Source organism: Kogia breviceps, chromosome 3 (assembly GCF_026419965.1).
Source record: "Kogia breviceps isolate mKogBre1 chromosome 3, mKogBre1 haplotype 1, whole genome shotgun sequence".
NCBI lineage: Eukaryota > Metazoa > Chordata > Mammalia > Artiodactyla > Physeteridae > Kogia > Kogia breviceps.
Window position 1 is genome coordinate 93599342 of NC_081312.1, and position 24361 is coordinate 93623702.

At 45.7% G+C, this 24361-nt stretch overlaps 1 protein-coding gene across 2 annotated transcripts; it reads right to left on the reverse strand.

Annotated features, from left to right (window-relative positions):
• Window positions 1-285: 285 nt before the first annotated feature.
• Window positions 286-23591, reverse strand: HDC (histidine decarboxylase). 2 transcript variants are annotated; one of them, XM_059057899.2, is made up of 12 exons: window positions 23561-23591; window positions 21095-21267; window positions 17480-17593; window positions 16231-16353; window positions 13806-13940; window positions 13414-13557; window positions 12879-12945; window positions 11854-12016; window positions 11688-11778; window positions 6282-6380; window positions 1168-1269; window positions 286-1032 (listed from the first exon to the last, which is right to left on the reverse strand). In XM_059057899.2, exons 1-12 carry the CDS (start codon window positions 23589-23591, stop codon window positions 286-288), a joined length of 1989 nt encoding a protein of 662 aa, XP_058913882.1. The 2 variants fall into 2 exon arrangements, with proteins under 2 accessions (XP_058913882.1, XP_058913883.1); XM_059057900.2 differs by lacking the exon at window positions 6282-6380.
• Window positions 23592-24361: the final 770 nt, after the last annotated feature.

Genomic DNA, 24361 nt, shown 5'->3' on the forward strand with positions numbered 1-24361 from the left:
AAGTTTCAGTGTCACAAGCTAAACCACAGAAGCTGCCTGTCAATACACCACCCTAGACCCTTTCTCTCTGACCAGCCTGCTGGAATCTTCTGGATCATGCTGGCTTAAACTCTCTATTTGTATCCTATCATAGGTCATGAACTTCTATGAGAATCTGATAAGAAATCATTGGCTTTCTCCCAAGAAAAATGCACATAAACATAAGCACATAAATTCAGCATACAATTTTGAGGGCTTCAGAGACTCCCTGAAACACATTCATGGACTCTGGCTGAACCCTCTGGTCTAAACCGTTGCCTGCAGAGGGCAGCAGGGCAGCTGGAGCCCACATTGAGAGCTGCATTCAGGAAAGTTGGGGACACTGTAGAACTTGATTAGTTTTTTGAAGGCACTTTTCTTTAGCATCATCATCTCTTCTGGAAACCTAGAAAAGATTCTGACCCGGGAGGAGCCGCCATTCTTCACAGAGCCATCTGTGGGCAGTGGCTTCTGATCGCCTACGGGCACGCTGTTGCAACTGAGGGAACGCACTGCCTTCTTCTTATTCTGCACAGACAAATAATGGAACAGGAAGGAGGACAGCTTGTGTCTGGTGAGGTCTGGGGCCTCTTCTGAAAAGCAGTCATCAAGTGGGTCCATCAGGGTTTCAAGGTGGCAGATGCCTTCCCCTCTCACGGGACTGGCTCCCACATGTGGAGGCTGCTTGATGATCTTCCTGGCCTGGGCTGGGTCATCTCCTGCCCCGCTGACAGATGGAAAGGACAGTTCCTTGGCCAAGGCTCTGGGGCCCCTGGTTTGGGGGATGAGGTTCCCCCCCTGAGGGCTAGGCTGGGAAGTACAGTGCTGACTCAGGATGAGAGTGGCAGCATCATGAATGAGATTCCAGTCTCTCAGGATGTCATCCCTGGTGGTGAACTGGGATGTCACAGTGAAACGGATGATCAGCTTGTCCTGGATAACGGCTGGGATGAGGAAGAGCTGGCCAGCTTTAGCTATTTCCTTTAACACGCTTTCTGTGAGGCAATTAGGACCCTGTGTGAAGGATAAAGAGAAGTCAAGTCTGTATCACATTCCCTGTAAGCATCTCCAGAAGCCCAGTATTTACATTTCCAAGAGGCTAAAATGTACCAAATAACACCCTTCACATGAGATGGAAGATGGCATTACCTTTAGACGAAAAACCACCAGGCCAAGGTGCCTCTTGGCAGGAATTTCAAAGAAAGGTTCGTTTCTGACCAGAGATTCAAAATACTTAGCCATTTCAGTACCCTAGAATTGTGAGCATCGAGAGAACTGAGATTAATAACAGGCAAGAGACGACTGTGCATAAACTTCCACACTGTTAAAGGGGTTTAAATCAGTCACACCTTTGAACAATAGAGACCTAAGTGGCTTCTGCCTGATTTTCTTCTCCGTTTGATTTTGCTCATATTCCAAACTATAAAACCTCCAATGGCTCCCTATTTCTTGTCACATTAGCTCCACTTTGAGAACTCATGTCTCAGGGGCCTCTTTCAATCCACTTCCAGAACCAGAAGGCTTATGGGATCCTAGTTCCCCCACCAGGGATTGAACCCGGGCCCTCGGCAGTGAAAGTGTGGAGTCCTAACCACTGGACCACCAGGGAAGTCCCAGAAGGCATGTGCTTTGCCAGCAAGGCAATGTACCCTCATATCCCGGCTTCACATATCTTGGCTTACAGACAAACCAAGAGGGCTAGCAGGGGCCACAACCCAGCCCATGTTCTGCATTCCCAGCCAGGTGCCTCTTACGGGCTACAAATGCTCAGAGGAAGAGACTTTTCTTTCTCCTGTACATAAAGGCACCATGTGAGCTGTCAGCAGCCCTGCCCCCATATCCTAAGTCTACATCTTCCCCTTGCCTCTCAGACCTTTTCACTTCAAATGCCCTTCATCCCCTTTTCTCTGACATTCCACAAAGAACATATTTTTACATATCATACCCATGTACACCATGGAGAAGGCTTTAAACCTGTTTAATGATTACAGAGTTTCTGCTGGGGATGATGGGAAAAGTTCTGGAAATGGACAGCAGGGACAGTTGCACACATTGTGAGTGTACTTAATGCCAGTGAACTGTATGTTTAAAAATGGTTCATGGGGGCTTCCCTGGTGGCGCAGTGGTTGAGAATCCGCCTGCCGATGCAGGGGACACGGGTTCGTGCCCTGGTCCGGGAAGATCCCACACGCCGCGGAGCGGCTGGGCCCGTGAGCCATGGCCACTGAGCCTGCGCGGCCGGAGCCTGTGCTCCGCAACGGGAGAGGCCACAGCAGTGAGAGGCCCGCGTACCATAAAAAAAAAAAAAGAGAGAAAAAAATGGTTCATGGGCTTCCCTGGTGGCGCAGCTGTTGAGAATCTGCCTGCCGATGCAGGGGACACGGGTTCGTGACCCTGTCCGGGAAGATCCCACATGCCGCAGAGCGGTTGGGCCCGTGAGCCACAGCCGCTGAGCCTGCGCGTCCGGAGACTGTGCTCCGCAACGGGAGAGGCCACAGCAGTGAGAGGCCCGCGTACCGCAAAAAAAAAAAAAAAAAAAAAAAAAAAAAAAAAAAAAATGTTCAGGTTGTAAATGTTACATTATCTATATTTTACCACAATAAAAAAGTTTTAAAACTTTGTACCATATTAATCTTTCACTGAAGTTATCATTTTTTAATTTCCTATTTTTTTTACTTAGTATTACTAACTAAACAAGGACAGGACTTGCCCTTTCTTCCATTTTTAAAAATTTCTCCAGGCATCCAGAAGTATCTCAATAAAATATCTTCTAAGTAATTGCTATCACCTGGTTCTCATACTGGGTACTCTATTTCAAGAGAAGTCAAAGGATTTAGCTAACACGTTCCTACAAACCCGATCCAGAACCACTTTCTCTCTCCACTGTATGGTCTGTTTAAAATGGTCTCCAATCCCTACCCTAAGCATTTTTCATTGTCAAGTCATAAGGCTCTCTCTGGGAAGGAACCCTGCTAAATGTTTTCTCGCTGTTTTATACTTTTGCAGTTTACTTTCTAATTTTGTCATGATTCTCCCCTGTGCCTCCTTCCCTCCAGGCCCGTTTCCATCCTGTCCTGCCCATTTTGAGATCTTTCTGTGTAAATGTTTCTTAAGTCTACATGAGTAAGACATCTCAGGTACAGATCCAGAATCAGGCTAGCCAAAGACCATGAAACTGATACTTCTGAGCAAGGAAAGAGAGCTAGAAGTCATCTTTGTTCAACCTCTTCATTTTCTAGAAAGAGCCAAAGGAAAGTGGCGTCCCCAAGGTAGCAGTGGCAGAATGCAGGTCTCTGGTCGCCAAGCACACCCCCTACCATGCTCTGCTGTCTCCTGTAACACACGCTCTTGGCAACAAGAGAGAAGAGGGGCCAGAGGAGAGAGGAAAGAGCACAGGCAGCATCCCGCCACCAGAAATCACCTACCTTTACGGAGATGAAAGCAGGACTACAACCAGTGCCCTGTACCATCCTAGAGCAGAGGCGGGCAAACTGCAGCCCCCAGGCCAAATAGAGCCCCACCTCCTTCACCCCCATTTTTGTAAAGTCCTTTGGAACACAGCCACGCCTTTTTTTAAAAAAATGTAATTATAATCTTTATTTCTCTCACTAATGATCAGTAAAAAGAGAGGATCTTGCAACTAAAATATATAGTGATATTTTACAGTTTATAATTACAAAAAATCTTTGCCCCATCTGACTTTTTCATCACAGTATTTTTTTTAACATCTTTATTGGAGTATAACTGTTTTACAATGGTGTGTTAGTTTCTGCTTTATAACAAAGTGAATCAGTTATACATATACACATGTTCCCATATCTCCTCCCTCTTGTGTCTCCCTCCCACCCTCCCTATCCTATCCCTCTACGTGGTTACAAAGCACGAAGCTGGTCTCCCTGTGCTATGCTGCTGCTTCCCACTAGCTATTTTACATTTGGTAGTGTATGTATGTCCATGCCACTCTCTCACTTTGTCAATGTACTGTGTATGGTGGCTTTTGTGCTACAATGACAGACTTGAATAGTCACAATAGAGACCATATGTCCTGCAAGGCCAAAAATATTTACTATCTGTCTTTAAAAAAATAGTTTACAAACCCCGATTGTAGGTGATAGGAGATGATGGTAACGACAATGCTGAATTATCATTAGAAGAAGGAAAAGTTGGAGGAGGAGGAGGAGAAAAGGAGAAGAAAAAGAAGGAAAAGGAGAGGAAGAAGAAAAGAAGAGGAGGAAGGAGGAGGAGGAGGAGGAGAGGAAAGGGGGGGAGGGGAGGAAGACGAAGTGGGAATAGGGAATATTTGAGTACTTAGTGGAATATTAGGTCTTGCACTAAGGGCTTTATGTGTATTATTTATTATCACCGTAAACCTTTGAGAGAGGTATTATCATTTTCTCATTTTATAAATTAGGAAGGCAAACAATGAAAATTTAAGTAATTTGTCCAAGTTCACCAAATAGTAAAGGGTAGAACTAAAAAATCAAACCCATATCCCATTCTCTAAAGCACTAGTCTGTAACAGGGAGATACACAACTTGGTTTTATATGACCTTCAAGAGCTCACATAATAGAAAACAGCCCAGAACTGTAAAGAAAGGAGGCCCTCCTCTCTTAAGCAGGGCAATTACCATGTCTGAGCCTCACCCATAAAATGGGGGTCATCAGGGTGACTGCCCCAAGCATTGTTGTAAGAACCTAATGAAACCGTATAAGTTATTTCTTTAAGGCACTGTGCAATTAAAAATAATTATGATCGCAGTCAAAGTGAAGAGATAAAATTAACTCACATCAAACAACTTCATTTTAGTTCCACCCTTTACTTTTGTGGGACACTGGTAGCTTTCAGAGCTCAGTTTTGTAGGTGTGCTTTAGTAGGTGGTCCTAGGAATGCCGAGCAAGCAGAGACGAGGGCGATGGAATAGTCAGGGAAGCTCCTGGGAGAAGCGGAACTTAATCCATTAGCAACGTTTGGAGAAGAGAGGGCAATCCAAGAGGGCAACGCACAGGTGAAGGTGCAGAGGCACACTGAGGATGGAGTTGGAATGGGTCAGTGAGAAGCCTGAGCTTAGAGGCTGATAATTGGGTCCTCGGAAGCCAGGCCCAGGAGTCTGGGCCTAGTGTAGGCAAAGGGGAGCCGATGGGAATTCAGGGCTTTGAGTTGGGAGAGGCAGCATGAGGGTAATTAGCCAGTACCTGCACGTTGAATATCCAGTCCTGAGTTGGAACCAAATGATAACCTGTAACCTCCACCACCTCACCCCCCAGCTACCTACTTTCCCGTCTTGAGTCTGAGGCTATAGAGAGAGCAAAAATGCCTAATGTCCCTGGGTGACAGCCACTCATTGATAAACATCCAGTTAACCAACACCTTGATGTTGATAACAAATGTAAAGTTACCAACAGTAAGCCAGTCATACGCACTGATTCAACCACTGCATTTGGCCTTGTGTTTGCTTAGTGAGGACGGAATTCCCTAGAGGAAACGTGGCCAGGGAAAGACATGCAGAGGAACAAAGGACAACATCTTTGGAGTAACCCTGTTGTATTTATCAATAACTTTGTCTTTCTCATAGGCACTCATAAAAATGAGAGAAAATTGCTGCTGACCAAAATTCTTAGTTAAGTTCCACCCCTTCTATGAAGACTATGACAGAGGGACTGTGCCTATCTCATTCACCTCTGGGTCTCTTTCCTAGCACAATAATTTTGCTGTTGAATTGAGTTGAAATAAATTGTACCAAATATCCCTTCAGTAAATAGCTCTTGACATCATGCAGGGATGTTTGTTCCAGACTTGCAGGTCTACATGTCCAAGCCAGGCGAGCCCTGTTTCTGGCATAACCATAATAGTGACTAAAATTTTCAGATAGCCATGACAATCACAGTAATTTTTTAAAAGATAGGCTCCTACCCTGGCCACAAGCTGCCCTTTGATTTACTTTCTATTTCTTTCTCTGCAAACCAGGCTCTCGGGCCTTCCCTCCCCAGTGCTCAATGATAGCAGAAGGGACGGTGAGACAGTCAGGTGGGGGACAGACACCAGACAGCCCTCAGTGTCATCTTCTGCTCAGTGATCCTCTAGCTAGCAAACAGACGGCCACCCTGAATCATCAAGTCCCAGGAGCTCACAAACAGGCCCAGGCACCTGAGCCATACATCACACATCCCCCCCGGGGAAAGGTCTGCAGAGCAGAAACCAGCCTTCCTACCCACTAGGCCACAAAGCGAGCCTGGGCTCCTCCCAACGCCTGCCCACTACATACATGTCTGATGTGCGCTTGAAGATTCTTCACCCCGAAGGACCGGATCACAAACCAGAGTTTAATAGAGCGAAACCGTCTGCTCAGGGGGATCTGCCAGTGCTAGAACAAAGGAGCACAGTGCCATGGTTAGAGACAGGAACCCCTACTGCTCCCACACACACTCCTGAGCTTTATCATCTGTTGCCTGCACAACCCTCCAGGGATGCACAGTGTCACCATGATCCCCGAGGCTGTTGCTAAGGAGAAGCCAAGGCAAGATACACAAAGGCTACCTTGTCATGTGACCAAACCCTTGTCCAAGAGCAGCACAGGTAGAAACCAAGTCCATGACCCTGGACCAAGGAGAAGACACTTTGCTTTAAATGCTGCTTTAAAAATTTCATCCCATAGAGTGTTCTGCCTATGTTTTCCTCTAAGAGTTTGATAGTGTCTGGCCTTACATTGAGGTATTTAATCCATTTTGAGTTTATTTTTGTGTATGACATAAATCACAGCAAGATTCTTTTTGACTCACCTCCTAGAGAAATGGAAATAAAAATGAAAATAAACAAATGGGACCTAATGAAACTTAAAAGCTTTTGCACAGCAAAGGAAACCATAAACAAGACGAAAAGACAACCCTCAGAATGGGAGAAAATATTTGCAAATGAAGCAACTGACAAAGGATTAATCTCCAAAATTTGCAAGCAGCTCATGCAGCTCAATAACAAAAAAAACAAACCACCCAATCCAAAAATGGGCAGAAGACCTAAATAGACATTTCTCCAAAGAAGATATACAGATCGCCAACAAGCACATGAAAGGATGCTCAACATCACTAATCATTAGAGAAATGCAAATCAAAACTACAACGAGATATCACCTCATACCAGTCAGAATGGCCATCATCAAAAAATCTATAAACAATAAATGCTAGAGAGGGTGTGGAGAAAAGGGAACCCTCTTGCACTGTTGGTGGGAATGTAAATTGATACAGCCATTATGGAGAACAGTATGGAAGTTCCTTAAAAAACTAAAAATAGAACTACCATATGACCCAGCAATCCCACTACTGGGCATATACCCTGAGAATACCATAATTCAAAAAGAGTCATGTACCAAAATGTTCATTGCAGCTCTATTTACAATAGCCCGGACATGGAAGCAACCTAAGTGTCCACCATCAGATGAATGGATAAAGAAGATGTGGCACATATATACAATTGAATGTTACTCAGCCATATAAAGAAACGAAATTGAGTTATTTGTAGCGAGACCTAGAGTCTGTCATACAGAGTGAAGTAAGTCAGAAAGAGAAAAACAAATACCATATGCTAACACATATATATGGAATCTAAAAAAAAAAAAAAAATGGTCATGAAGAACCTAGGGGGAAGACGGGAATAAAGACACAGACCTACTAGAGAATGGACTTGAGGATACGGGCAGGGGGAAGGGTAAGCTGTGACAAAGTGAGAGAGTGGCATGGACATACATACACTACCAAATGTAAAATAGATAGCTAGTGGGAAGCAGCTGCATAGCACAGGGAGATCAGCTCCGTGCTTTGTGACCTCTTAGAGGGGTGGGATAGGGAGGGTAGGAGGGAGGGACACTCTAGAGGGAAGAGATATGGGAACATATGTATATGTAGAACTGATTCACTTTGTTATAAAGCAGAAACTAACACACCATTGTAAAGCAATTATACTCCAATAAAGATGTTAAAAAAATTTTTTCATCCCAGGCTGAAATTCAAGATAGGGGCAATACGTTTTTTCTCTAAAAGAACCTAAGCTAACTTGAATAGCAGAAAATTGAGTTTGATTTCTCTTCCCCACAAAAATGTAAAGTATAGAGTTCAAGAGCTCAGATGCTGGAGCCTCACAGACCTGGGTTTCTCTCCCATCTCTACCTCTTACTTGGGCATTGCCTCCTCACTGGCTCCTCGTGAGACAAAGAATGAACAGCACATCCAGGGATGTGGTGTGAGGAGAACCAGGGTGGAGAGCTTCACAGGAAGTTGTCAATAAGTCCTGGCTCTTTAGATAATAAAAATGTGAGCCACAAATCACAATGGTGTTTCTGCCTAGAACCAAGATGATTATCATTTAATTTCACTGTTCTGACCTTATTTTTCCTGTGACGTTCTATGCCCTCAGGAGGACGCCAGCCCTCAGACTGCAAATAAACATCTATATCTCGGCCTTTGTTAGACTAAAACTGACCCTCTGTTCCTGATGACCAAATTCAACAGAGCTTAAAGTTCAAGGTTGCGGGCACCAAAGGTCTGAAAATTTTCAAACCAATTCCAAATCGATTTCTCAGATCTGTAAACAGAGCAAAGGGTTTAGCACACATTTGCAATTATTCTGATGAGTAGTGTGATTTCTAATGACCTCTTCCTCAAATGTCAGAAAGCATCACCACAATTTCTGTTGACTAAAAATAAATATTTTTCCCATCGAATATTTATCTGTTCCTCCACAGGATTGCCTAAACCTCAAAACTGTGCACACCTTCATCCTTTGCCCCAGTTTCCTGACCCAGGCACAGTTTGGACATGACCCCTTGGTTGATGGACAATGTTTCTCTATATCAAGCACTAAGCCTTTGATTTCCAAGCAAAAATCTCCAGGGCTGAGGACCAGCATGGGGACTTCCTTTTCCCTGTAACAGGGGGAGCGTCAACTCCACCCTTTGTTAGATGGACACTCCAGATGGAGACTAATGAATGGATAATAGTGGCCTCTGAAAACATTGTTTTCCAGATGGTTATGGCCGATTGACTACAATAATTCATGAGCCAATTAAATGAGAGGCAGAGATGATTTTAATTTTGATTTCTTTACAGTCTGACCATATCCCCAGTTGTTCCTCTTGTCAGTATTCCAAAACCAATCCATACTGACCCAGCAGGGTGGTTCTAGCAGATATTTTTCTGCTGGAACAGGAAATTTGGACATGGCTCTTCATTAACTCAAGCCATTCCCAAGTCTCCTCTGCATCCTTTCAAGGTTTTGCTGGTCTCACAGCCAAAAACAAGACAATTCCCCCTCCACTAGTTGGGGGGAGGAGAGGGAGCTTCCTGATGTCAGAAGAATCTAGCTCTGATTTTAGGTGGCTCCAGGGCCTGAGGGATCAAGTCCCTAAGTCTTCTCTCCCAGGATGCTGCTCTATTTCTGGCTCATCTCAAAATGGCTGGGCTTTTATTTGAAGCTTCAGCCACCTGGGTGAAAAAGAGCTTGGGGCAAGGGGCAAAGTAGCAGTGAAGACCCCCAGGATCATAACAGACAGCAGCTTCAGTTTTCTAGGAGTTTCTTTGAGACTTAAAAATTAAATCCATAGGATTAGAGGTGAGGGAAGGAAAAGATAAAGTAGCACACTCTGGACCAGTGCTAAGAAAAGTATCATTTATGCATTCATTTTTATAAGTGATCTGGAAGAGAGAGAGCACTGTAAAATCTCCGAACTGATGGGAATGAACCACAAAAAGATCCTGAGATACTGTTGCGGACAAAAACCAAAAACACAAAAAAGCAACATAAAATCCAAAATGGGCCAAGGTAAGAAAATGCTCTTAAGTTACGATGATCCAAGTTCACTTATAGAAAAATGGGCATTGGGCTCTCCTGGTGGTGCAGTGGTTAAGAATCTACCTGCCAATGCAGGGGACACGGGTTCGAGCCCTGGTTGGGGAAGATCCCACATGCCGCAGAGCAACTAAGCCCGTGCACCACAACTACTGAGCCTGCGCTCTAGAGCCGGCGAGCCACAACTACTGAAGCCCATGTCCCTAGAGCCCGTGCTCCGCAACAAGAGAAGCCACCGCAATGAGAAGCCCACGCACTGCAACAGAGTCGCCCCTGCTCGATGCAACTAGAGAAAACGTGTGCACAGCAACAAAGACCCAATGCTGCCAAAAATAAATTAATTAATTAAAAAAAAAAAAAAAGAAAAATGGTCATTGTTTCACACTCAGGGGAGAAACCTAGAATTATCCCTAAAGGTATCTGGCCCTTGGGCTGCTGTGAAAATTTTTTAATTAAAAAAGTGCTGAAAACACATCAGACAGGGCAGTGGAGATGAAAGAACCATTATTCTTCTATTTTTATTAACCTTTGGAGGGTCTTCCCCAACCACTACAAGCTTACTGCCTGAAATTCCAATAAAAAAGCTTTAAAAATAAAATCTAAAGAAAGTGTGAACTGGTCCAAGGGAGAATAACCAATATAATCAAGAGATGATGCAGTGATTATTTTAGGACTAAAAGGACAAGAAACTTTAGCCCAAGAAGAGAAGACAGAACTATCTCTTCACAAAGAATGACTCCCGGATGGCAGACATTGCTCTCTGTGCTTCCCTGTATTAATTCACTTATTCCTCACAGCAAGCCTAACTAAGAAACTACTACTGTTATTACCACCCTCATTTTACAGATGAGAAAACCTAAATAGCTTAAGCCATTTGCCCAAGACCACACAAGTTAATAAACGGAGGAGCCAAAAATTCAAACACAGGTCATCTGTGTTTTTAACTTCTTAGCTATATAACAAATCTCTGCAGCTTAAAAGTAGAGCTTTTAGAAATATCACACCTACCATTTATTAAGCATGTACCACATTCCCAGTAAGAAGTGATCTACATGTATGTTCCCATTGCAGCCTCACAATACCCTGTGAAATCAGTGCCACCATGCCCATTTTGCAGATGAGAAAGTCAAGGCTGAGAGAGGTCCACTATGTCTCCCAAAAGCCCACTGCTGGTATGGAATTCCAAATCAAGCTCATCTCACTCTACCTAGCCTTGGCCATGTTATATGTAACTTATTAGTTTACATCCCTGTCTCCCCTACAATTAAATGAAGGGCTCATCTTCAAACTGAGGAGTACATCTGAAGAAGTTGTTTCCCCAAGAGATAATACAGATTGAGAATGTGGGCAGGGTCGAGAGATTGAGGTGCAGCTAGTGGGCAAGGCAGGAATGCTTGGAGGCATCTAGAACCTCGGGAAGGATAACTATTGCCCCATCCCCACCGTGGAGCCTCGCACAGTGCCTCGATGGGGACAAAAGGATGAAAACAGTTTAAGGAAGGAGCCTCTTTTCCTATCCATGGAAAATGGATGCCTGCTGCTAGGAAGTGAGCAGAGAAGATTATCCAGGACAGAGGCAGAAGGGAATTGGGAGAATTTTTAAATGCCACAAATACTCAGGAAACTCACATCCTACCTCAAAGGTTGGTTTCATTCTCTAGGGTTTTTAAAGTTTTCTGGGTTTCATTCTATATGCTTAGGCACAGCTTGAAACCAAAGGTATACAGTGGCAATATTACGGGATGGGCTCATAGTGTGAGGGAAGGAGACCCTCATCAGACTCAGGCCATTTCCATCTCAGAGGCTGCCATGCTGCCCGTTCCTGGCCACTCACCATGAAGTCGGTGGCCGCACCCGAGTCAGCGTGCCTGAGGTAGACGGGGTTCACGCTGAAGGTCTGCTGCAGCTTGTACTTGTCCTTGACCCTGTGGGTTTCCAAATGGGCATTAGTAGCTGAGGATGGCTTCCCCACAGTCTGGGAGCTTGGCTGCCACACTCACCAGAACCCAGTACAGTCAAAGTGCACCATCATCCACTTGGAAGGATTAAAGGTGAAGGAATCGGCGTACTCGATGCCCTTCAGAAACCCCCGGAACTCAGGGCACAGGAAGGCAGTGCCTGCGTAGGCAGCATCGATGTGGAGCCACAGCCCCTCGTTGGCACCTGAGGAGGCAAACCACCTACTGGGGGTCGCACTGGGGGTGGGAGTGGGTTGCCACCAGCCAGCTAAAAGGCGTCTCTTGCCTGGCCCATCCAGCTCGGAGGCTGCAAGGGAAGGGCTGGGAAAGGATGCCCATGGCTGAATGAGACACGGAGGCATGTGGGCATGGGGGGAGGGTGTCAGTGCAAGGAGTGGGGCTGAGTGAGGCAAGGCCACCCCTGCAAGGAAAGCCTACAGAGCCTCACCCTGGCCTTTTTATTCACCGACCAGAGGGTCGACACTCTCTTGGCCTCCACCCAGAGCTTTCTGGAACAGAAACCAACTTACCACTGGCCCAGAGAGCAATGTTAACGCATCTAATACAAATGTTAGAGAGGGGGTGTCTCTCCTTCCTAGTGGGTTTCTCGCTTGAGGATTTTGAACAATCACATTTGGGTTTCTTTTCTGCCTTTATCTCTCCCTCACCCTGTGGTTTCCCCTACCCTACTTTTTCATTTTCATTTTCTCAGCCTAGACTAGAAAATATTCCACTATGACTCACTCACCCTGTGTTTTGGATATGTCCTGCTTTAAGCAGATTTCAACATACAAGTGAGAGAGTGAGAGACCTGAGGTCCTCCCACTGTTGCCTCTGAGGACAGGATGCAAGGGGGTCAGCTCTAACCCTTGGTCCCACCACTGGGAAAAGCAGTGACTTGGCTGCCTGGAAGAAGGTACTCATGACCTCTGGTGGCTCTTCCTACGCTCTGTGCATCGACCACGGAGGGACCAGAGAATTGCACTGAGCTGCTTTCAGGCTCTTGCTCTAGGGAACATTTTAAAACTCATTACTTGTCTTCCTAGCCAGACAGGGCAGCCACTTACAGATGGGGCCCAGCTCTGACAGGCGGTCAAATGCACAGACCCCAGTGGTCCCCAGTGTGGCACAGACCTGGAGGAAAACAGAGGAAGTTAACGTGGGAAGGTAGGCTCGTGTGACACATTCTGCCTGAAAAAAAAGATTTCATCACTGATATTATCAACCCCATCCATCCCACCAGAACAGGGTATGTTTCACACTGTATTTTACCATGACCCACAGTAAGAAATACACTTTGTATAGCAACCTAGGACATATACACATGTATATTTGAAATAAAAGTTTTACCAAACAATGCATATTCTCAACATAGGAATGTACTCTCATATTTTCCGTTCTATTTCTTTTTTTTTCTTCTTTTAATGTTGGTTCTGACCCACAAAATTTATTTCCTAACACACTAACTCATAATTTGTAAAACATTGTCTTTGAGGACCTTTCTGCTCTTGTTTGCAGCATGTTACTTACCTGAATTCTGCCAAAGTTCCTTCCTCACCTCCCAGCTCTATCATTCTAAGCTCAGAACATGGTCTGACTTACAAAGACAGGCACCAAGCCCTGCTGTCTGTCCTCCTCGATGGCTTTCTGAAGAACCTCCCCTCGGAGTGAGAAGTTGTCATCCACAGGCAGAAATTTCATCTTGACCAGAGAAATCAAACCAGCCTTTTCCACCGAGGAGTGGGCCTAGAAGGACAATGGAAAGCTGTTAGCAGAGTCATCCTGGAATGAGCACTCCCAGAAACTGCTGAAACCAGACCAAGGGAAGCAAACACAGCATTGACGTTTGTCTTCCCTCAGGGTTCCTTGGACAACCTCTGAGGCCTGGGCTGCCCTGAGCCCAGCGGGCTCATGTCTACAGGGAAATCACTCAAGGACTAAGACTCCAGAAGCCAAGCCCTACCTGAAGGTTTGGCTTATGTTGGGCAACTCACCTGGTCGGAGGCATAGGCAACAAGCCGAGCGTTCAGGAAAGACTCATCCGCCCCGGGCTCAGTTGTTTTTATTTCCAGGATTTTGTTCTTCCTTGCTGCCAGCAAGGCGATCAAGGTGGACTCACTGACTGTGCTCTGCAATGGAAGAAGGTTCCCAGTGGCAGCCTCTCCATGAACTCCCTTGGCAACTGCCCCAGGTTTTGTAGGTGTGTGTGTGTGTGTGTGTGTGTGTGTGTGTGTGTGTGTGTGTGTGTGTGTGTGTGTGTTTAATAGCTATTCCTGAAGAAGTACACAGCTCCTGCCTAAGGAGTTGCCCTTCTCCCCAGCTCACATGCTTATTCTACATTCTGCATTCACAACTTCCTATACATTCCTGGGACACCTCCCTCTCCTATAATTTTCAGGGAAGTAATGAAAGCAAATTTTCAACAACTTTATTAGGCCACAAAGACCAAAAAGAGAATGTTCAGAGAATGCTAGATACAAGTCTGCTTGTAGATATGTTCGCTCCCCATGTTAAAAAAAAAAAAAAAGAACTTTCAATGTATTAGGTGTGGAAATGGAGTTTGTTTCCACAGAGATATCCCAGAGAGAGACGGTCCTGGCCTACTTGAGAGATAACTTTGGCCTCACTTTTGCCGACGATGGCTCTTGTGACCTTGAGCTAATGTTGCCCCTCCAGAAAGCTCGTTTCCATTTATAAAATAGAGAGCATCCCTTTAGCTGCCTACCATAGTGGGAGTATTGATTAACCAAAAAGGGTTGTGTAGGATTTTGCTCTGGCCATGATTGTGGGAATCCTGGGGGCCACCTCAGCAACTTCACAGAAATCTTGATGGTTTCTCATCATTCATTTGCTCAGTCTTTGGTGTCTTTGCTTCTTGAAATCCTTAGGTGACCTACAGCTGATTGCTCCCTGCTGAAAAGCCTAGAGACCGTGTCACAGGAAATGTTATAGACCAGATCCCACAAGATATTCAGTGGCTGAAAATTACTCCACAATAAGGAAGCCAGCAGAATAGTAATAATAATATAATAATACCACCTTCCATCTGTACAGCTATTCATAGTTCACAAAACACTTTCTGCTATCGCATTTCCTCCTCATCAAACCTGCGACACTTGTGATTCCTGCCTACCTATGAAAATAGTGATGCTCAGAGAGGTTACAGAACTAAACCAAGTTCATGTGGCTGATGGATACAAGAGAAAGCATGGTTTGGATTTAGACAGGGTCAGGTTTGAATCCTCATTCTTCCACTTACCAGCTGCGTGACCTGGAGCAAGTTTTTAACCTCTCTGAGCTTCAGTGCTCTTATTTCAAAAATTAGGGATGACACTATTTACCTACAGGGTTCTTGAGATAATTAGATGAGAAGCAAGATCATGCCCAGCAGGCATTTAGCATGTTCTTCTAGATATAATAGTTGAAGCTATAACTATCTGCTAACAACCCAGAAGGTCCACAACATGCAATAATTTGACTTTCTTGTGAGGGTCAGATTTTCATCTTGGTACAAGACTGGAGTGAGAGAGAGAGAGTCATTTAGCTAGCAAATGGGCCCAGCAAACTTTCCAGTTCTCATCTCAGGGCAGCATGTTTTTATTTAATAGAAGAATTCTTTGAATCCTCACATCCACGTTTTGAAGGAATTATTATTATTATTTCTCTATCTTATATATCATAAGATCAAGAAAATTACACATTACAGAATAATTCAAGAATTTGGGGGTTCTCAAAGGTCTCAGAACCAAACCCTCATGAACGTCAAGGGTTTATAGATGCAAAAGTACTTAGCAACATGCACGGTCTATAGGAGGCACCCCTCAAGCTCCACTATGCTTCACTACTCTTGATAAAAAAAGAAATATTTGAACAACTGTCATTTGACAGATATTCAAAAGACAGGATTATAAGACACATTGATCTCTATTGTTAATTTCTCTCACTGCCAAAAATCTCCTGGACCTAAGAGGGAGGGAAAGAAGTCTCTACTTGCCTTCTCTTTTCTACTTACCATAAGGTGTAAAACGGGACAAGAAAGGGGAGATGTCAGATTATAAACTAAGAAACTTGAATCAAGTAATACTAGAAATGTGATAATGTGTTGACTTTTAAATTTTTTTCAAAGAAAAACTAAAAGAAGAGTGGAGTCAGTTGTGGCCATGGTATAAAGGCAATGGAAGTCAAGATGGTAGTGGCAGTAAGGTGGGAGCAGGGACTGTGGTGGAGCTGGTGGTGTCGGTGATGGTGGTGTCAATCATGATAGTTATGATGGTAATGGTGATGGTGCTGGCAGGGACGGTGGTGGTGTGAGTGACATGGGGGAAACTCCATGGAAAACATGAGAATCACCGGGGTGAGTTTGGCTTATCTTTCCCTACTTAGTCCCTATGCTAGGAGGAGTTTTGCCAATGGAGGCACCTGCAAGACGCCTCCCCCCTGGCTGCCAGGGTGGTGGTGCAGGAAGTGCTCTGGAAGTCCCAGCATTTTGGCCAGCCAGTCCATGACATTCATCTCCAGTTCCGTGCACACAGGGCTGGAAGCCTGAAAGAGAGAAAGCTATGTCATCTGGATTGCCCCAGGGCACCAAGGTGTCCCCACCAGCCCCAGAAACACATCTGTCTCTGCCTTGACCCACCCCCCAGGCCTGTCTTGTCCCTGGAGAAGGCGTCACTTTTAGGTCCTGTGGCTCCTTCATCCTCTGCCAAACCAGAAAGGGGAAAGAATGTGGGGTTTTGGTTCATGCCATCCTCAATGAGGTGGATTCTCCTGTGACTCCAGGGCCCGATGGAAAAACAGCCCTAGAAATGATTGTTTCCATTTGGCCCCCCAAGTCCCTAAATTACCCCTCTGAAAAGCATTCTAAAGGTCAGGGGGAAGTTTTAAGCCTAAGAAAGAAAGCACTTCCTCCCGGAAAAGATAGCAAGTCTCGCAGCTTCCAACGCACTCCACCCACCCACCCCTACACGCACGCATGCACACACACACACACACACACACACACACATCCTATAATAGTTCAGGCTTAAAACAGAGAGCTGTTCTAGGAGGCTTGTGGCACAATTTAAAGCTGATTGGTGCTTAAGGGGTTATTAAGGGAAGCCTTAGGGCATATACCTAACCCCTCAAAGACAAGAGCAAGGGGAAGGTTGTACCCACAGGCACCAAAGTGTTTAGAGAGTAACAAATTGTGGCAATAACCAGATCTTGGTCCAAATCTCATCTCTGTCTCGATGAACTATGTGGTCTTGGGGAGATAAATTACTTAAGCCTTCATTTCTTCTTTTTTTTTCCTTTTTTGTGCAGGCTCAGAGGCCATGGCTCACGGGCCTAGCCGCTCCGCGGCATGTGGGATCTTCCCAGACCGGGGCACGAACCCGTGTCCCTCGCATGGGCAGGCGGACCCTCAACCACTGCGCCACCAGGGAAGCCCTTAAGCCTTCATTTCTTAATTCGCCCCTACAAAATGGGGCCACTACTCATAATTTCACAGGGTTAAAGAATAAGATGAGATCATTTATATAAAGCTTAAGCTCAAGTAATGTAGCCATTGTTAATATTTAACTTGAAACCCTGTTCAGAGACCCAGAAAAAATATGTCTGCCCCAGGATTTCACTTCCTGCCATGTCCAATTTTCCACTGGTTATAACTGCAGCCATAGTTACTCACCCAGGTAAATCCCAAGCAGTTGATGGCATCAGCCAGCATGTCTCCCAGAAGTGATGGCCAAGAGGTGAGAGCTGGGTAGTAGGCGTGCATATGGGGGCTTTGCCAGTGTACCACCTGGAAGCAGAGCATGTACACGGGTGGCAGCAGGGGCAGCTACCAGAGGCTTTCCTCTTCCAGAGACCCTCCCTGGCAAGGGGCAGTGCCCACTCTAGAGACTGGCTGACACTTTTAAGACAACCAACAAGTGACACAAATCCATAAAAGTAAGGCATAGTCACAGTGTTCTTGCCGCCCACATTTCTCATATTCTGAGCTAGTTCATCAGTGGAGTTTTGCACACACGCAGAGACCAGAAGGGAATCTGCAAGATGAAAATTGCTATGGGAATTAGAGTTGTGGATTCTGGGTAGTGTTTGTATTAGTCTCCAAAGCTTACCCCCCGCACTGCTCCTACCCAGTAATAAGAGGAAGAGGAGACTGTGAGCTCTGGAAGAGCAGGTTGCTTGTCTCATCCAGTCTCTTGCAAAAAGTATCCAGAGTTCTTTGGGCATGCACTCTTGCAGAGGGCCAGTGTGCCTGGGTTCAAAGCTGTCCTTAGCTTCCCAGTGGGGATGGAGAGAGGAGACTAGAAGACAAAAGTGCCAGCCCAAGGGCATGGGAAACTGCCTCCAGGTTAACCCTTGAGCCCACAGTTAGATTAACCTGACAAAAGGAGGGGCCGGTGGACAGGAAGGGCCTCCTACAACTGCTCTTGGAAACATTTTTGGTGGCTCATTGGCCTCACTGATTATCTAATCTGGCTTCATCTCACTGTTCTACAATCATACCCTGTTCGTATCTGCATTCATGACTTTGAGCAAAGCTGTGTCCCCTGACAGGAAGGCACTTCTCATACAGACGGGACCTTCCAAAATCTGCTAACTCTTAGAAAGCCACTAAATATTCCATTTCCTCCATGAACCCTTCCCCAGGTCCCCATCCGCCTTTGATCCCTTCCCCTGAGCCCATGGAATGTTCTCATTCGAGATGTTTCACACTACTGAGAACTCATGAGATAACATTTTAGTGTACTATCGAGTTATTCCGTGTACACAAATCCCTTTAACCCTTTAAGAGCAAGGACAGTATCCTGGACAGTGTGTATGGTAGAAGGAGCATAAGATTTAAGCCCAAGGACACAGGTTCCAGTCCTACCCCTGTTGTAACCAGCTGTGTGACCCCGTAGATTTATTGTGAAGCTAATGAACTTAAGTGTCAAGGTCTCATGTTTTCATGGCTCTCTTTCAAGATCCAGTCTTAATTTTTTTTTCTTAAGGGGGGGGGTCCCAAATTTTTAATCGAATTCCCACCTCATAAAACCAGGATCCTCCCCTGTACCTCTCTCAACCTCAGTTTCTCATCATAAAATAAATCCTGTCTCCTGGGGTTGTTGTGCGGATCAGCCTGGGAGGAAATGTGTAAAATATAAAGCACTAATGTTAACGGTAAGCTAATCACATGGTGATGGATGTATCACATATCCTGACTTGACTCTTAGATAATCAGACCTCGTCCTCCAACTTTCACCAGGCAGATGGTGTCATAGGTAATGACAACATCTTCCACTTTCTACGCTTTATCTTGTTTAATTCTCACAGCACTCCTATTAGGTAGGTTCTAACATTATCCCTGTTTTACAGATAACAGTTGGGGCTGGTGGAGAGAGAGCATCCCCATGATCACATACACCTCATAGGGACAGATGTCAGAAACCCAGGGCTGCCTGACTCTGGAGCCCAGCACCTAAGCAGGATGGCACCCTGCCTTCTCCCCTTGCTCTCTTCTCCCTCCCTCAGGAAGAGTAGGTGGGGTTTCTCTAACCAGGGTTGGAATTAAAGCAAAAAGACAGTTTTTCTTCTCCTTGTGTCCAGGAGGTGGCATGGAGGGGAAAATTAATCCAGTTTTAAAGGAGGCACTGACCCTAATGAAAAAGCAAAGGGCCAACAGCTTTCAGGCCAACTCTCAGAGGCTGGTGCAGCCTGAGAGATGAGATGAAAGATTGGGTCTTCATTATTGATGTGATTAGTGACAGTTATTTTGGAAACCCTGGAGAAGGACTTCCACCTCCTGGCCCTATCAAGAGGCAATTGTCTGTTCTAATAAGATATATAAGATAAGATAAGCCAGAGGAAGGCTTATCAAAACAGACAGACCTCTTGGTCCAGAAATGAGCCTCTTTAACCGTACCCCCAGCAACTGCTGGAATTTCTCTCAGTCAAAAGAATCAGCTCATTTCCATCTCTTCTGACAGCTGCTTTCAGTCTCACTACTAAATTACGGTTGGCCTCTGCACAGATCACATTTTACAGAATGAAATCCATGAGATAATCTTATCAGGGAGCTAGCCTCCCCAGTAGAGTTTTACTGATACCGAAATTTTCAAAATATGCTTACGAAATAGGCTGAATGGTCAGAGAGAGATAAATATTTGGCTTTGTACAAACTTGTCATCACTTTCTGTGTTTGAAAGAACACAGAAATATCTCACCCCCGCCTCCAGGTGTATTTCTGCCACATCTAAATCCAAAGCTCTTTGGGGATGATGGGAGCAAATATCAAGTCATCCTGGGAAAGAGCTGCTGGACACACGTGGTTCATGACACCAGTGCCCCAAGCAGGGAGACCTGTGACTCTGGGAAGACAACTAACTTCTCTGAGCCTCAGTTTCTTCATAAAACATGGATCATAAGGTCATTTGGGGATAAAGCAAGCCAGTCTACCATGTGGCTAATACGGTGCCTGGCACGCGGCGTGGAGCACCATAAAAGCCAGCCCTTCCGTGAGAGGAGGATGGTGCTCTTTCGGCAGGAGCGCCTGGCCCAGCTCCTGGTGGTCGGGGACATTGTCACAGCACACGGCAGGCAGCTTCAGCACAAGCCCCAGGCGTCGGCCAGCCTCTGTCTGTTCCCTGGCCCCACTAGCACTGTCACCAGGCTATGCCCCTTGTCACTGAGAGTATAGATGATTCAGGGAAAGCTCCGTCCTACTCCTGAAAAGCCGTTCCATCAGGAGACCTCCCTTGGTTAGGAAGGACGGGGTTCCCACTTCATGGAGGAGAAAGGAGGGGGCTGACCAGGACTCGATCAGCTTCCCGGCCCACCCAACCTGACAACCGGGGTACCCTCAGGGAGGCGTGCATTGGCTGCCCTCCTTCCCTTTGGCACGTCTCAGGATTCTGTAGTAGAGTTCCCTGGCTCTGCCAAAGGGGGCTTCAGGGACCATCTCCCACCTCCTCTCTGCATCTTGCTCCCCGCATTTGTCCTTTCCCCTCGGGCCCAATCTTCACTACTCACCTCATCCCATCCGACTTCCACCCTTCTGTCAGACAGGCCCTGGGATGCAGTCCTTACTCCCTCCTGCTCCCTACCCAACTCTACAGGTCAGCCCTGGCACCAGAAACCTAACTTCAGTCAAAGTCCCGGCCCTCCATATGCCCAGAAGACAGTCTGGGATGTCGGTGGCCAACGGGCTGAGGGCTTATCTCAGGGTTACCCAAGGCTTTCCAGGCCCATCACCCCCACCCCACCCCACCTACACCTCGACATCCAGAAACACCCTGTGGTGACTGCGTCTCACCCCGGGCATGATGATTCGCTCAATGTCCCCAAAGATGCTGTCCCAGCTGTCGGGCTCCTCGGGTGCACTCTCGGGCAGCTGGGCCCGCAGGTAGCCAGGCCTCACATCCGGAATCACCCGCCGTTCCTGCACGCTGCTCAGGTATTGGCAGATGTAATCCACCATCTCCTTTCCTACAAGGGAGACAGAGAAGGCAGGCTCATGTCCCCTGACTGGGCCTGACCAATTCGTGCCCATCGCCCTAGCATCCGGGTCAGGAGACTGGGTGAAGAAGGAGATGGATTCATGGGCTGAATGGCAGAGGGTCTGACCCCCTGCACACAGCTTGTCTTCAATTAAAAAATTTAAAAGTGTGCAAAGGAGTGAATGAATGATGGAGGGAGTGTGTGACTCTATATAAATGAACAAGAGGGAATATCTCCAAGGCATCAAGCTCTAACACCAAAGTAAAGGATTTCTTTTTCCTCCCTTTCCCTTTTCCATATTAATCTTAATCAGCTCTCCCACCTTTCTTTTCTTCTCAAAAACAGAGGGTCTATGCATTCATCACCTTACAGATTCAGTAGAAATGCTGTGGCTCTTTCTATCCAGAAATTGCACACACGCACACACACCCCCTATACTACTTGTTGGCACAGATGGCAAGCTCCCACACTAGGTTCTGATAAAAGGTAAAAAATGTATTTGTTCACCATTCCCATTGAACCAGTAATTCCCCACATTTTTGGACCCGTGAACTTCTTTGAGAATCTGATTAAAACGGTAGACTTGTATACACACAATTTTGTGTGTAATTTCTGAGGTTCATGGACTCCCCAAAGCACAACCAAAAGTCTAGACTAAGAACCTTGCACTAGCCTGAAATCTTGGGGAAATGCAGGGCCATGTCTTAATCAATTTATCTCCCTCGCTTCTACCTCCACCAATATCTCCAGTACCTAGAACAGTTTTCAGATGCTCAACAAATTTTATCAAATGAATGAATAAAAGAATAAGGAAGAAAAACATCCAAGTAGAATACTTGAAGCCACTGCAAATTATCTATTCTTTCTTCCCTTTCATTTCTCCAGAAAAGGGTCTCTGTCTTTAGAGCCTCTGTCTCTTCAGCTCTGTCTCTTTTTCTCTCTCTCTCATTGCTTGTCTTCCTGTCTGTGTTTGTGTCTGTGTGTTCATCTCTCCCTCTGTGTCTCTCTCAATATCTATCATTCCTGCTTAGTACTCCCTAGCCTCCTTTTCCCCCTGCAAAAGAGGGAGAGAGAGTGAGAGAGACAAGGAAAGGGAACCCGATGTCTTCCCACTGTATCAGCTCATGCAAAATTCTTATAAGCACGACCAGTCCCAGACAAAACTGTGAAAACTTCCAACACCCTTCTCTCTTCTTTGTGCTCTCCTCCAACCCTCCAACGGCCCGATGACTTTCATGACTGCAGCAGCATCCCTCCAGAGCTCTGAGAGCCCTGGACCTAGCCCTCCACTTACCCAGGGACCGTATGGAATGTTTTTGTGTTTCACTCACAGGATAAACATCCACAGCTGATAAAACCAGCTCTCGGCTGAGTGCCTTTGGAAAGCAATGGAATAAGCTAATGTCCACTGAAGTGTAAAGACTGATAGCCATTCAACCTGGATGGGAGGGGAGTTTGGAGGAGAATGGATACAAGTATATGTATGGCTGAGTCACTTTGCTGTGCACCTGAAACTATCATAACATTATTAACTGGCTATACTCCAATATAAAATTAAAAGTTTTTTTTTTTAAAAAAAGACTGATAGCCACTTAGTGAGTTATGTCTGGGTAGAGGAAAGAGAGGAAAAGTTGGATTTTAACATGGGACCACGCCTTACAGCAAAGAAATTCTAGGCAAAATAATCTACTAGAGGGGATGAGGATATAAAAATTTATGGAGAGAGAAATTATAAGCAACTACTTACTTTCCCTCTTAGGACAGCCATGCCTGAAGATAAGATAACCATTCGGTTTTGCTCATCACACAAGGCTTGAGACAGAGTAGGTGCTCTTTAAATATTTATGGAATGAATGACTAAATGAAAGAACTCTACAGACAGATTCACACATAGAGAAATGAAGAGGAAGGAAGATGAGATTTTGCATGACTGCAGAAGACTTAGAGAAATTCTTTTCTACTTCAGAACATGAATAATCACCCTTTACCCATTTAGTATTTCAGAAACCCAAATCCCCTATTCCGTGGGAAAGAAGAAAGGAAAAGTCTGGCACTGTAGCGTGGACGCACATGAGAGTTGGTGTATGAGGGGGAGGATGAAAGAGAGGTTTAGAAAAGTTTCAAACTCTGATCCCACATTCCCTTCTCAGGAAGAATTTTGTGGAAGTCAACTCTCAGAAGGCAATTCTAACACTCCAGTCAAAAGATACCCCCAAATCTAAGCAGCAGATCTGCTACAAGAGTGGCAGCAGGGAAGAGGGCCAGGGATGCCCGGGCTCACCTCTCCTTCTGTACTCCTCAGGCTCCATCATCTCCCTGGGGCTTGGCTCCTTCTCACAGACAACACAGAGGAGGTGGAGGGTGTGCTCCTGGGCAGCCCATGTGTGCCCTTTATTTAAAGGGTTCTCCTCTCTTCCACCTTAGCTCCGCCCTTCAGTGGCCCCTCCTCTAGGTTTAATTAATTCCACCCCTCCTTCCCCCAGTCCTTGCTGGGAACAGTGACCACAACTTTAGCTGGTCCAGAGATCTAGAATAAAAGGCACTTCTAAATTAAACAGTGCACTTAGCAGGCAGCCTCCAGGTGGATATGGTAAAGAGCCCTCATTTCTCTCTGGTCCCAGATTCATACAAGAGATCCCGAGCCTCACACAAAGCTCCCAGCTCAGTAGCCCAGAACAAAGGCAAGGGTGTGCAGAATAAGTAGCAAAGATTGTTATTATCATTCGGGCCACTGCGTCCGTGTCCACGGCAGGGAGGGAGAAACAGGCACTTACAGCGATGCTGCTCTTCTGGCCACGCTGTGCTCAGGAACAGGCAGATGTTATCATCTAACACGATTGATTTTTGTTGTTGTTGTTACTACATAATACTTATTGCTGTAGAGAGATGAGAAAACGCAGATAAGCAAAAAACAAAAAAACAAAAATTGAAATATCACCCAGATTTAACACATTTAGCACTTAAAATGCTGTGTGTGCGTGTGCTTGTAAAGGGATGTGCAGAAACTACTGTGGGGAGGGGAAACACTACTCTTGGAGCTGTATTTCTGAGTAAAAAGTGATCGAATGCTTTCAGGTTGCCA